Consider the following 12,156-nt stretch of genomic DNA (forward strand, 5'->3'; position numbering starts at 1 on the left):
GCTGACACCAATCAGGTTACTCAAGGGTGGAAAGGTTTGCAGGACTGAGCCCTTAATTAATGAGCCCTATGCCAGGCTTGCCTTGCCCTGCCAATGAGCCACAGAGGGTGACTGTTTCACAGCAAGGGGCGGCGTCGCCCCGCAGGTCAGGGGAGGAAGTGACGTGTGCCACGTTTCATTGCAATGGCAGGGGGAGGTGGAGTGTAGTGGGCCAAGACCCCCAAAATAACACCCTACAACACAGCGCCCCCAGCGCCATGCTGGAGCATTGCTTCCATACCACAGCTGAAGAGGAACACCTCCTGAGCCAGCAACACTACTTGCTGCTGAACATAGGCCTTTGCTAGAGGCCTCCCATCCATGTACTGCCTGGGCCTGACCCTGCTTAGCTGCTGAGACTGGTTAGGATTGTAACCCATGGGGCTCTGGCTTCTCTACAGTCTGTCTCTGTCCAGCATGTGAACAATCCACCAATCCCCCACCTCCCAGGCCTGGGGTGGGGCGTGTTGGTGAACAGAGGACCTTAGCGACCCGGAGCCAGGTCTAAAGGACAATCCGGGTCTGGATGTGGGGAACAGGCCCTCTGTGCCTTGGAGGGGAACGCACCACGCCCCGCAATCAACAGGACACCGGCCTCCAGCCCTAGCACCCCTCATACACTACCCCGCCACCAGGCTGCGATGCTAGTATTTGGGGCCAGCTCTGGTAACCAGGATCTGATCCACACAAAATGACAAGGACCAGGAAGCAGCTGGAGTTTCCCCATCACCCGTCTAACCTGATCAGCAGCCGCTTTCCCTTTGATCTGCTGGGCAAGGCCGGCCTTGGCCGGAACTAGGTCGGAGACAGAATGCCTGTATGCGGGCTGGGTCACTGACCTCGGCCCAACCCCCAGCAGCTAGGCTGTGGGGAGAAGTACTGTCTCACCACACCCCGCAACACACCTGCCCGCATGGCCTTGTGTCTCGGTGCCAGCACAGGCCTTTCCACCCTGCTCAGAGAAGGACCTGCCACGACAGGGTCCGCAGCCAGTTGGTGGGGACCCCCTCCCAGCCAACAAAGGTCCCATCCCACCAGGACTCCTTACCAGTTGTGGACTGGGCAGATGTGGTTGTTGGAGAGCGCCATAGCATACCTACAGGAGACAGAAGAATGCCTGGATTAGCTCAACCTTCGATCCTCCCTAGATCACCCCACCCACACTCCTTCCAACCCATCACCCCACCCCCCCAGCAGAACTTCCTTGGGGAGATGCACAGACTCAGGGCAGCAGCCACAGGCAGCCTCTGGGAGCATCTCCCAAGCAACTGAGCAGCACTGGAATGCTCTAGCTCGGAGAGTGACCCCACACTCCCAGCCGAGGTTTACACAGCCCATTGATGGAGACTCAGGGAAGAGGGCTGGATTCGTGAAGAGCTTGAATTGATTCCCGCTGCACCTAGGACCTTCAGGGGGAGGGGGATTGCTACGTTAAGAGGATCACCCTCCATGCAGGTCAGCGTGTCTCTCCCAACGGGAGTTAGGAGAGGGCAGCACTGTAATAACTAGGCTGGACAACATCAGCTCAAATTCACTGAGCAGCAGAGGAACAGGCCAGGGAGAACCTGCCCTCAGCTGTACCCCCCATGGTGGGGACACCTGGCCAGAGCACCTGAATCAGTATCTGGTCACAGCATCTCCCTGGCTGCAGCAAGGAGCCTGCACAGCTATCCTGAGAGCCACCCAATGGTCTTACTTGCTGTTCCCCACCCGCCAAACCATCACTGCTGGGTTTCCTTGCCATGGGGGGGATCATGGAAAGCCCAGGAAAGCGTAGTCTAGCCACTGTGGTACTGAACAGGAAAGTTCTAGCAGAGGGGTGCCGATCCCTACTGCCATCCAGATCCCCAGAGCAGCACAGAGACCCTCATGCTCCCAGCCCCCAGGAATCTCTGGTACCCCAGCAGCGTTCTCCCCAGGCCTGCCCCCGCCCCCAACACATTCACTCGCCAGGGCTTGTGCTCTCCCCAGCATTTCTGTCTCTTTCCCCTGAGATCCTCTGGGCCCCCTTCATTTCCAGGGGCAAATCCCCTCCATTCCCTGCAGACTGGATTGGGGAGCAAAACTCTCCATCTCGTGCAGCCCCCAGGGTTCTCTGCCCCCTTTGCGTAGTCGCTTCCCAACCTTGGTCTAGACTGTTTCCCAAGCACAAAGGGGCATCTCCTGGCAGCGGCTGGCACACACCCAAGCACATTCTCCCTCTGACCCCATGCTGCCCGCCACCTCCTCTGGGCCAAGCATCACTCCCCCACTGCCATGAAACCTCCAGGCCCCAGTGCTCCAGCTGCCTGCCCAAAGCAGGAATCTCCGACTGTTTCAACCAGCCTGGAGCCTCTAGGGAAAGGGCTCAGTGTGTCCCTCTCACACGCACAGTCCAGTCCTCCAAACATACTCTCCCGCACCTCAGTGACACTCACAAACACAGGGAGAGAGAGGATTCATTCACAGGCACGTCAAGCTGCATTTACAGATAGCTGCCCCTTGGGATCCAAGGCTGGCTGCCAGACAGCGCTGGGCAGCTGGGCTTGGATCACAAATTAGCCATGCGGCTCATTAAAGGCAGGAGTGGCAATCACTCAGAACTCAGTGGGTGCCAAGGTACCCAAGCTCAGTTACAGCGATGGGTCTAAGAGGGTTGCCCAGGAGGGACAGGTGGGCAGCTTGGTTCATGTGCCTTTCCCAGAGAGAGGCCGGGACACTGGAGAGACTGAACAGAGTCAGACAAGCAGGCACTGGGCCCAATGCTGCTCAAGGCTGTGCTACTCCACACTGGCCTCTTGAAGGCGCTAGGGCGCAGGCCCGCAGTCCCTGTGCATTCCCAGCACCTGATGATGTCAGGGGCACAAAGATAGAGGATCAGGGTCTCCCTGGGATAGCGCACTAGTGACCCGCGCAGGGGACAGGGGCTCAGGTATCCTACTCCGTTACCAACTCTGAGAGATCTTGGGATAATCACTTAGCCTCAGTATGCAGCTGCAGAATGGTTAATGCTTCCCGGAAAGCACAAGGCCTAATGGTTAGCATCTAATGTGCTCCAAGGCCCTGGGATGGAGTGGGGGGGGGGCTGGTGGCAGAGCCGGCTTTAGGAAGTGCGGGGCCCAATTCGAACATTTTCGGTGGGGCCCCGGCAGGGATGACTAAAAAAAAAAAAAAAGTAAAAAAAAGCCTTTCATTTCTTAGCGATTGGTTCCCTATAAAAAGTTCTCATTTAAGGGATGTGCCACAGTATGGATGTTTGTACCAATATGGTTGCCATACGTTCGTATTTTCCCGGGAGGAATTTTTAAATTCAAAAAATTCCTCCTGGACGGCAATTTAAGAACCAAAAAGCCTGACATGTCCGGGAAAATACGGCTGTATGTTAACCCTACCTAAAGTTCTTTTTTTTAAAAATGGGCCTGAACTAGAAATGAGCTCTGTTTCACATGTGTGGGTCCCCGCCACTCCCTGGGGGTGTGCTAGGGTGACCAAATGTCCCGATTTTATAGGAACAGTCCCGATTTTGGGGTCTTTTTCTTATATAGGATCCTATTACCCTCCACTCCTGTCCCAATTTTTCACACTTGCTGTCTGGTCACTCTAGGGTGTGCACATGTGTGGGTCCCAGCTGCTCCCTCCCCGCCTCATTGAAGCAGGTGTGCAGGGTCACTGTCCTGGGAACTGCAGGGCACCAGTGGACATGGGGCTGGCTGGAGGCAGGGCAGGGGCTGACTGGAGGTAGGGTCTGGCTGCAGGCAGGGCAAGGGGTGCGGGGCTGGCAGGAGACAGGGGTGTGTGGGGTGGGCTGGCTGGCTTCAGGCAGGGCCGCAGGGGGGTGGTGGCAGGGGTTGGCAGGGCTGGAGACAGAGGAGTGCGGGACTGGCTGGCTTCAGGCAGGGGTGTGTGAAGGGTTTGGCTGGAGATAGGGCAGGGGGTGCGGGGCTGGCTGTGGGCAGGGCAGGGGGTGCGGGGCTGGCTGTGGGCAGGGCAGGGCCGGGCCGCAGGGGGGTGCAGCAGGGGTTGGCTGGAGACAGGGCAAGGGGTGCGGCAGGGGCTGGCTGTGGACAGGAGGTGCGGGGCTGGCTGTGGGCAGTGGCAGGGCAGGGGGGTGCGGGGTTGGTGCGGGCAGGGCAGGGGGTGCAGGGCTGGTGCAGGCAGGGTGTGCGGCGGGGCTGGCTGCGGGCAGGAGGTGCGGGGCTGGCTGCAGGAAGGGCAGGGGGTGCGGGGCTGGCTGGAGACAGGCTGGCTGCAGGCAGGGCAGGGGGTACGGGGCTGGTGTGGGCAGAGGGTGCGAGTACAGCCCACCCACCACCACGGTAAGTGCACCCTCCTCCTCCTTCCCCCACTGGGGTAGCAGCAGCCCAGGGCTCCAGCAGCTATTTAAAGGGCCGGGGTGGTAGAAGCAATGGGCGCCCCGGACTTTTTAAATAGCCCCCAGAGCCCCACAGCCCTACCCCAGGGCTCCAGCAGTGGGGCTCTGGTGGCAATTTAAAGGGCCTGAGGCTCCAGCCCCTGCTGGAGCCCCAGGCCCTTTAAATTGCCCCCTGGGGAAGCCGGGCCACCCGGGTACAGCGCACCGGCTCTTGCCTGTACACCGAACCGGGGCTTGGGCACGGGGCCCTCTTAGGGGCGGGGCCCGATTCAGGGGAATTGGTTGAATTGGCCTAAAGCCGGCCCTGGCTGGTGGTTCTCCACGCTCTCTTTGCACTGACCCATCTGCACCAGTTCCCGCTTTGAGAAGGGCAGCTTGGTGCTTGGCCGGCCCTAAAGCATTGGGCGGCTCCTGCCCTGGGCTGGCTCCAATTGTGGGCAGCTGCTGACGCTAACGATGACCAACACCCGTTAAAAATAGGCACAAGCACCAGTAAGAAACCTCTCTAGTTACCACGGTGGCCACGTAACACGCCCGGGGCAGTAGGGGCATTGTACAGACAGCCAGGCCCGAGGGCAGCGCTGCTGGGACACACACTTGAGGTGCAATTCCATAGGGCTACAGGGTACTAGGGGCATTGTACAGACAGCCAGGCCTGAGGGCAGCGCTGCTGGCATACCTCAATTGAGATGCAATTCCATAGGGCTACAGGGTCCCAACCTCGCCCCAGGTCCTGCTCTTCCTTCCCAGGGGCTGCTGTTAACCCTTAGCACCCCGATTAACTCCCTCCCTGCTCCCAGAACAGGCATCAGCAGCAGCTCATCCCAAAGTGCCCACCACGAGCCCAGCTGGGGTAGTGCAACTAAGCAGGCAGATCACCCAGACCTTCCGGCCCTGCCCCTCCAGCGCACAAACCGCCGTTTCTCCTCCATTTTCTTTATATCCCCCCACCATGCTCTCCCACAGGATCTTCCTGTCCTGTCCCTCTGCCGGGCTCTCTGATGTGCACAGGCCAGAGTCTGTCAGTGGAGCAGCCAGGTCAGCGTGACAGGTGACAATGCCAGAGGTGCAGAGGACCTGGCTGGATTTTCTCATCCCAGGGGGCATCTGTGGCATTGGCATTTTGAGGGCTTCTTCCGACCGGCACAGCAACCCCATCAGGTGTGGAAGCCACCATCACTGCACAGTGCAGAAGCCACCTGGAGAGAGCAGCACTCAATGCATTTCTGCTCCCCTTCTATGACCCTCCGGGTGTAGCGGTTGCTATAGCAGCCAGAGGCAGCTTTAGCCAAGACAGCTCCTCTGGGGGTATTTGGCCCATGAGAATCAGCCCTGAGGACACAGCCAGGTACTACGCACATCTGAGGGAAGGGCTGGAGAAAGGGAGCCTCAAGGGAGCTCTCCAGAGAAGACTCCAGGTAAGGCTCTGCCCTGAAGAGGGGCTGTCAAGGTGCCATTGGTGAGTCCTCTCCACAGGTCCATCTGCACTGCAATTGGCAGACATACCTGAGCTGGCTTTCAACTAGCCAGACCAAAGCTAGCTCCAGGAATTATAACAGTGAAGCTGGTCATTACTCCTGAGTCACGAGGGGCAGATACTGCCGCTGTTACTCCAGCGAGTAGATCTAGCTAGATCCTAGCTAGCTGAGGTACGTCCACACTTGCTGCAATCCCACATACCCGGCTGGAGTTCAGACATATTCTCAGCGGCTCCAGGCCACCTAGGCCCAGTTCACAGGGCCATGACATCCCAGCGCTGAAAGCTCCCCCTGGGCTCTGCAAACCACCACCAGCCCTCTAGGCTCTGTGCACCCCACATCGCCGGGACAAGGTTCTGCCAGTGATGCAGGAATCGGACATGCCTCCAGATCTCACGCTCTCACCTGCACTGGATCTGCAGGGCTGGCCAGAGTAATCAGCAGCCCTGAGGCTGGAGCCACACAAGGAACAGGTCTGCTCAGCACCCAGGGGCTGTTTGTCCACAGTTGGAGCAGCCCTGGGTAGTGAAGGCCCAAGGTTTACACTTACTGCCAAGAGTAAGAACTGCAGCCTCCCCTTTCATATCAGTATCAGCAGCAGCTAGCTGGGCAGTGCTGTGGGTGGGAGGAACTATGTTGTCCCCTCTTATACTATGAGCAGGTGAATGGCACTGAAGACCCTTCACCAGGCAACATTCATTGGAGGCCTAGTTTATTTACAAGGGTTGCTTAGGCAGGGTGACTGATGCACTAGAGTCATTACTGCCCAGATCCACGCTGTTTTATAGGGCTAGGAAGCCAGCAGCCCATGGATGACACCTGAGCCCCTACAGGAGAGGCTGTGGGTGGAGGCATGCAGAGGTCCTAGTTGAACACACATGGCTGTGGATGCATGTCAGGGGAGGATGTATAAGGAACTCAGAACACTGCACATCTCTCTTCTGTCTTCAGTACAGGTCAGGCCAGTTGGCCCGGACAGAAAGGTCCGGTTCTGGATATTGCACTCCTGGATTGGACTAGGATTATTAAAACAATTCTAGCATAGCAGCATTGCAGAAGTCAGAGAACTCTGAGACGCTACGTGTTGGTTGTCTCAGCCGGCCAGATGCCTGAATTCAGTAACGTGTACAGGAAACAGCTTTATCCATGGCAAGTCACTTAAAGCACAGTGATGTAGGAACCTGGGCACTGCCAGACTGGACTGGACCAACAGTCCATCTAGCCCAGTAATCCTGTCTCCTGTCCAGCTGCAACAAAGGAAGATAAAGACACCACACCACACACCTGAAACCTCACTTCAGTTTCCAGATCGGGGCAGGGGGTTCATTATCCTCACTCTGGAGTTTGCTGCATTTTCTTCAACTTTGCATCAATCCACAAAGCTGCCAGGCCTCCCAGGAACCCAGAGCATTTGAGACAGAGTTAATTCAGAGTGGCTCCAATACCAGCAGGGTCATGGGGACTGAAAGGCTCCAACAATGGGTAATGATAAAAGGCAATGGGGAAAGTGGCCTGTTTGATTCCACAGCTTCAGCACAAGGAGTTACTAGTGGTTGGGGAGGATGGGAAATCAGAAGCCCCAACTAAGACAAAGAGAGAAGACAGAGAGACGACACCACCGAGAGACTTGGAGATTAGAAACATGGGCAAATAAACTGTGATTCAACTTCACATGGGAGGGGGAAGCAGGAGAGCTGGGGAGAAGTTGAGGCGTGACACAGGACAGCAGATTAGATGAGCTGGACAGCAAGAGAGATCAAAGCATCCTTGACTGGTAACCGAGCAGGGAGGCGAGAGTCAGCGCAGGGAGGTGACAGCGTCTGGCTTCAGGATGACCACGCCCAGAACACACCTTTCAGTTCTGGGCACCGGAAAGACACTGACCCATTTGCAGGGAGTTCAGAGAAGAGCAGTAAAAATGAGCAGGAGCAATGGATTCAGGAGAAGGGATTAAACACGTCCGGCTTGGCAGAGCCACTAGGGAGGGCGATCGGAGTCTGAAAGTACGGGAGGGGAGTAAGAAGGCGAGAAAAAGTGGAATTAATGGAATTACTTAGTGCAGCAAACGGGGTGTAAAGGGAGCTCGGCTCAGTTAAACTAGGAAAGGGGAAGGCTTGGCTACGCTCAGAGAAAATTTCCCGGCAATGAGACACGTTATCGTTTGGGAATCCTCCCATGGGAAGAGGCGAAAGACCCACTGCCTGGGACCTTTCAAATTCACCTTGGCAAGAATCCCAGGAAGTTCACAGCAGTGACTGGTCCTGCCTCGGGGAGGAGAGAGGGCTGATTTAAAGAGGTATTCTCCATTTGTAATTCCTACCGGCACAACACACAGCAGGCACCAGGTGTGGGTACATCGAACCTTCAGCATCTGCTGCTAAGCTTGCTACGGGGCTGGCGAGCCCCTGAGACACTGACATCTCCTCTAGCCCATGCCACCCCCTGACAAGGTGACCCAGAGCCTTGAGCTGTGCTGTCCAGCTAAGACACTGAAAGGAGCATAAGCCCTCTCATCTCTTCATCTGCCCTTCCAATCCACCCACCTCTTCCACTCCAGCCCACGTGCCTCGGGGCTCCCCTAGCCCAGCCCAATTTGCAGGATGGTGTCCCACCTGTAGCTTTCCCTGAGACCTCGGTTGGTGCTGAGCACCCATGAGGGGTAGTGATGGGATGATTGCTGCCCAGGGCCCACTAGGGGGCAGCGATGGGGGGGCATCACCAGACAGTGAAGGGAGGAGGGGGAAATTACTACCCAGAGCCTAGGGTGGCAGCGGTGGGGGGAATCGCTGCCTGGGGCCCCATGGGGGGCAATCGCTGGACAGGACTCGCTAGGAGGCGGTGATAGTGGGGTGGAGGAGAGAATTGCTGCCCAGGGCCCCCCACAGGGGGCAGTGATGGGAGAGGAATCGCCAGGCAGTGATAGGGGAGAATCGCTGCCCTGAGGCTGAGCCCCGATAGGGGCAGTGATGAGGGGATCGCTGGACAAGGCTCACTAGGCGGAATGGGAGAATTGCTGCCCGGAGCACAGGGCCCCGTGGGGGCAGCGATAGGGGGTCGGCGTCCCGGGCAGGGCTCCGGTGTCCGCGCTCCCTGGCGCCCCCCTGCCCGGTACTTACACGATCCACATGCCGGTGATGGTGACGGCGGGCAGGGTGACGGGCAGGATCCCCCAGGCGGGCATTCTGGCCCCGGGCAGCCAGCAGCGGCCGGGGCGCGGGCCGGGGTCCAGGCGGGGCTCCCCGGGGGCTGCTCGTCCGAAGCTCGCCCAGAATCAGCCTCCCCATCGGCGGCCCGGCCCGGCGCGGCGCAGGAGCGGGACGGGGCTGCCCGTGTGCCCGGGGCCGCAGGGACCCGGCCGGGAGCGGGGCGCGATCCGCGGCAGCGACAGAGCCCGCCGGAGCCGGACTCCACTTCCCCAGCGAGCAGCGAGCTCTGGGCCGGCGGGAGGAGCGACCCCGGCTCGGGACGGCCCCGCCCCTGCCCCAGCAGGCACGTGTGCGCGGCGCCGGCCGGGGAGCCCGAGGCGCTTCCCCCGCGGGACAGGCCGGGTCCCCCTAGCCAGGGCAGCGCCACCTTGTCAGGAACCTTGGGGCCCTCCCCCGGTGGCTCTGGGCCGGGGGGTTCCTGGCATGGGCCCTGCAAAGTCACTGCCCTAGAGAGGGGGACCCAGGAGAGAGGGATGTGGTAGGTATCCAGCTGACCCCCCCCGCCCCAGCACAGTCCAAGCACCCCCCTCCCCAGTACACTGGAGGCAGGGCTGGGGTCCCCGCCGACCGGCCCAGCGCTCACAGCAAGGCAGCTGCGGGGGCTGGAGCTGCTGGAGGGGGCCCAAGTCTGAGCAAGTTAGAGCAACAGGGAGCCTCCAGTTCCCTCCAGCAGCAGCAGTTGTCGGCAGGGCCCTTTGTCCGTCTCCCACTCAGCTGCTAGGCTCTGCCCTTGCCCAGCTTCTGGCTTGAGTAGAAACAGCGCCCCTGGCGGCAGGGCCTGCATTGCGGCCCCCGGCCAGCGTTTCTACCAGGGCCTGGCCCTGGCCGGTAGCTCTCTTCAGACAAAGCAGCTCTCAAGCCCTAAGGAGACAGGGTGGGGGAGAAGGGCTCTAGTACCAGCTCCTTCAGAAAGGTGGAGATAAGAGCAGCTATTTGTAACACCACCGCTCTGAAGAGCAGCAAGGCCTGGAAGGGTTTGTTTGTGGAAGCCTGCGTAGCAGCCAGCTCCTACTGGCTAGAGCTGCACCCAAGTCCAGGAGCTTGTGGGCTTGCCTGCCTGGGAGTTAAACTCAGCCCTGCTGGCTGCTCTGCAAGGCAGATGGGAAACCCCATTCACTCCCCAGGTGCACCTTCCCTTCCATTGCAAGTCTCAGCCTGCAGTGCTTCACTGCGATCAGTCCTCACCTCCGGCTGCAGCTGTCTGGTGGGAGCCAGAGTCACTACACCCAGCCTTTCCACCTTGGAGCTGGAAACTGCTCTCTGCTCCATGCTGTGGTGAGTAGATGTCAAGGGCCTGAGAGCTGCACGTGTGACTCTGAGGCACTCCTGAGTCCATAAATGTCCCCTGTCAGTACAAATACCCCCTTCTATCGGAGCAGCTCAGACACTCACTGAAGTAGCCCCCAACACCCCTGTCACTCAGGGAATTTCCCCTTTTCGATAGGTGGGGGAATGGACCTGCCCAAGTTGACAGTGGAAGAGCCAGTCATGGCTGTGGTGAAGGTAGGAGCCAAAGCTGGTAGTCAGACTCCTGGCCACATAGAAAAGCATTGGAGAGTGAAGGTGGGGGAGGTAGTATCTTTTATTACCCACCTTGTCTCCCTTTTATCCTGGGCAATAAGGATACACCACTGCTGCACACACAGTAGTTGGCATTCGATGTTGTGTAGCTGGCAACAAGTGGCTAAGAAACCTTCTTCCCAGAGCCCAGGCCAGCAAAGGAGAAGCCACCCATTACAGAGGCACCTACCCCCTGGCCAAGGGATGGCTTCAAGTGAACTGCCAAAGCCAAGTCAATTGCAGGACTTAATTTCCATTGAGATACCTCAAGCTCTGGCTACAGCTTCCCTGAGACAATACACCTTTAGGATGGAGGCCACTTGAATCAGAGTATTGCATGCTGGGAGGCGTAGTCTCTATGGGTCTCCTGCAGTTGAACGTAACCACAGGCCGTTTAATTGAAGTCCATGGAGTGTATGGTCCCAAACAGCAAATTCAGCCTTAGCTATCACAGCTGCATTCCCAGGCTTTCCAAACATCTCCTGCAGTCAACCACTAACCACAAGGAGGTTTGCACTAAGTATGCTGTGCTCTTGAAACATCTTTCCCATACTACACGCAGGGGAGGGGTAGCTAGGTCAGTCCCTCCCAGGGTGAGAGAGGAGGCTTGGAAGCTTGTCTCTCTCACTAACAGAAGTTGGTCCAATAGAAGATAGTAGGTAAAAGACAAGGTGGGTGAGGTACTATGTGAGCCCTGGGCTAAGGCTCCTGCCTCAGTTTGTCTCCAACAGACCATAGCTCTGAAACCCCCTCTGCTGGCAGCAGGCACTACTGCACAGACAAATAGCGCATTGTTACCGCCGCTAGCAAGAACAATACACTCCAGTATGTTAGGGTGCCAGGGCTAATGATGCAGCTGCTGATGGACGCAGCATCCTTTGTTAAGGATTAGGTTGTTTACAAACAATGGGAAGAACAGTGTAAACTGAACAAGGCTGCTTTGGGATTGCTAAAGCTTTCATTTGCATGCACAAGTGGTCTGAAAGAGATTGGGGCCAGATGTTCCAAGGAGGCTGAGCAGTGGGAGCTGCCGACCACGTTTGAAAATCTGGCCTCACTTATGGATCCAGGAGCACTCACCTCTGGTCTTGTACCATCTATGATTGTGGTATTAACTTTCCTCCCTCTAGCGGATTGGCTAAGTTCAGTGACCAAACATCACTGCAGTTAAAGGGCCACTTCCATTTCTTTTTTTACAGGGATTTCATTTAAAAGTGACCAACTAGGTTCAGGTTCTACAATTGCCCCTGAGTTCACAGGCCAGGTGTGTGGTTTGACAACCATGTTTTACCTTTTTAGGAGGGGTTCATTGTGCCTGGTGCAGTTCGAAAGGCCCATGCAGACAAGTGAAGCAGTAACACTGACTACATGCTGTGCTGTCAATCTACAGATAAAACAAACTTTTCTTTCATGTTGCTTCCATTACAGGCATCTTAATTGTTACATGGAACAACAGTAGATAAAAAAATTCCAAGTGTGATTTTTAGTGACCTTTTTAGCAACACTTTGTCAAACATATGCA

General features: G+C 57.4%; 1 protein-coding gene across 5 annotated transcripts in view; it reads right to left on the minus strand.

Annotated features, from left to right (window-relative positions):
• The window catches only part of LOC123375054 (transmembrane protein 150A-like), a 39,638-nt gene extending 27,868 nt beyond the window's left edge, over positions 1–11,770 (minus strand). Inside the window, exons 1-2 of one of the 5 annotated variants that reach the window (XM_045025635.1) lie at positions 11,715–11,770; positions 1,088–1,135 (exon numbers count right to left, since the gene is read on the minus strand). In XM_045025635.1, coding sequence (XP_044881570.1) covers positions 1,088–1,135; positions 11,715–11,731 — 65 coding nt within the window. In that variant the 5' untranslated portion in view covers positions 11,732–11,770. Of the gene's footprint in view, positions 1–1,087; positions 1,136–7,752; positions 7,844–8,984; positions 9,455–10,667; positions 10,805–11,714 lie in introns of those variants that run through there. The other 4 variants (XM_045025636.1, XM_045025638.1, XM_045025634.1 and 1 more) reach the window with 4 other exon arrangements.
• Positions 11,771–12,156: the final 386 nt, after the last annotated feature.

The sequence above is a fragment of the Mauremys mutica genome, chromosome 7, assembly GCF_020497125.1.
Source record: "Mauremys mutica isolate MM-2020 ecotype Southern chromosome 7, ASM2049712v1, whole genome shotgun sequence".
Classification (NCBI taxonomy): Eukaryota; Metazoa; Chordata; order Testudines; family Geoemydidae; genus Mauremys; species Mauremys mutica.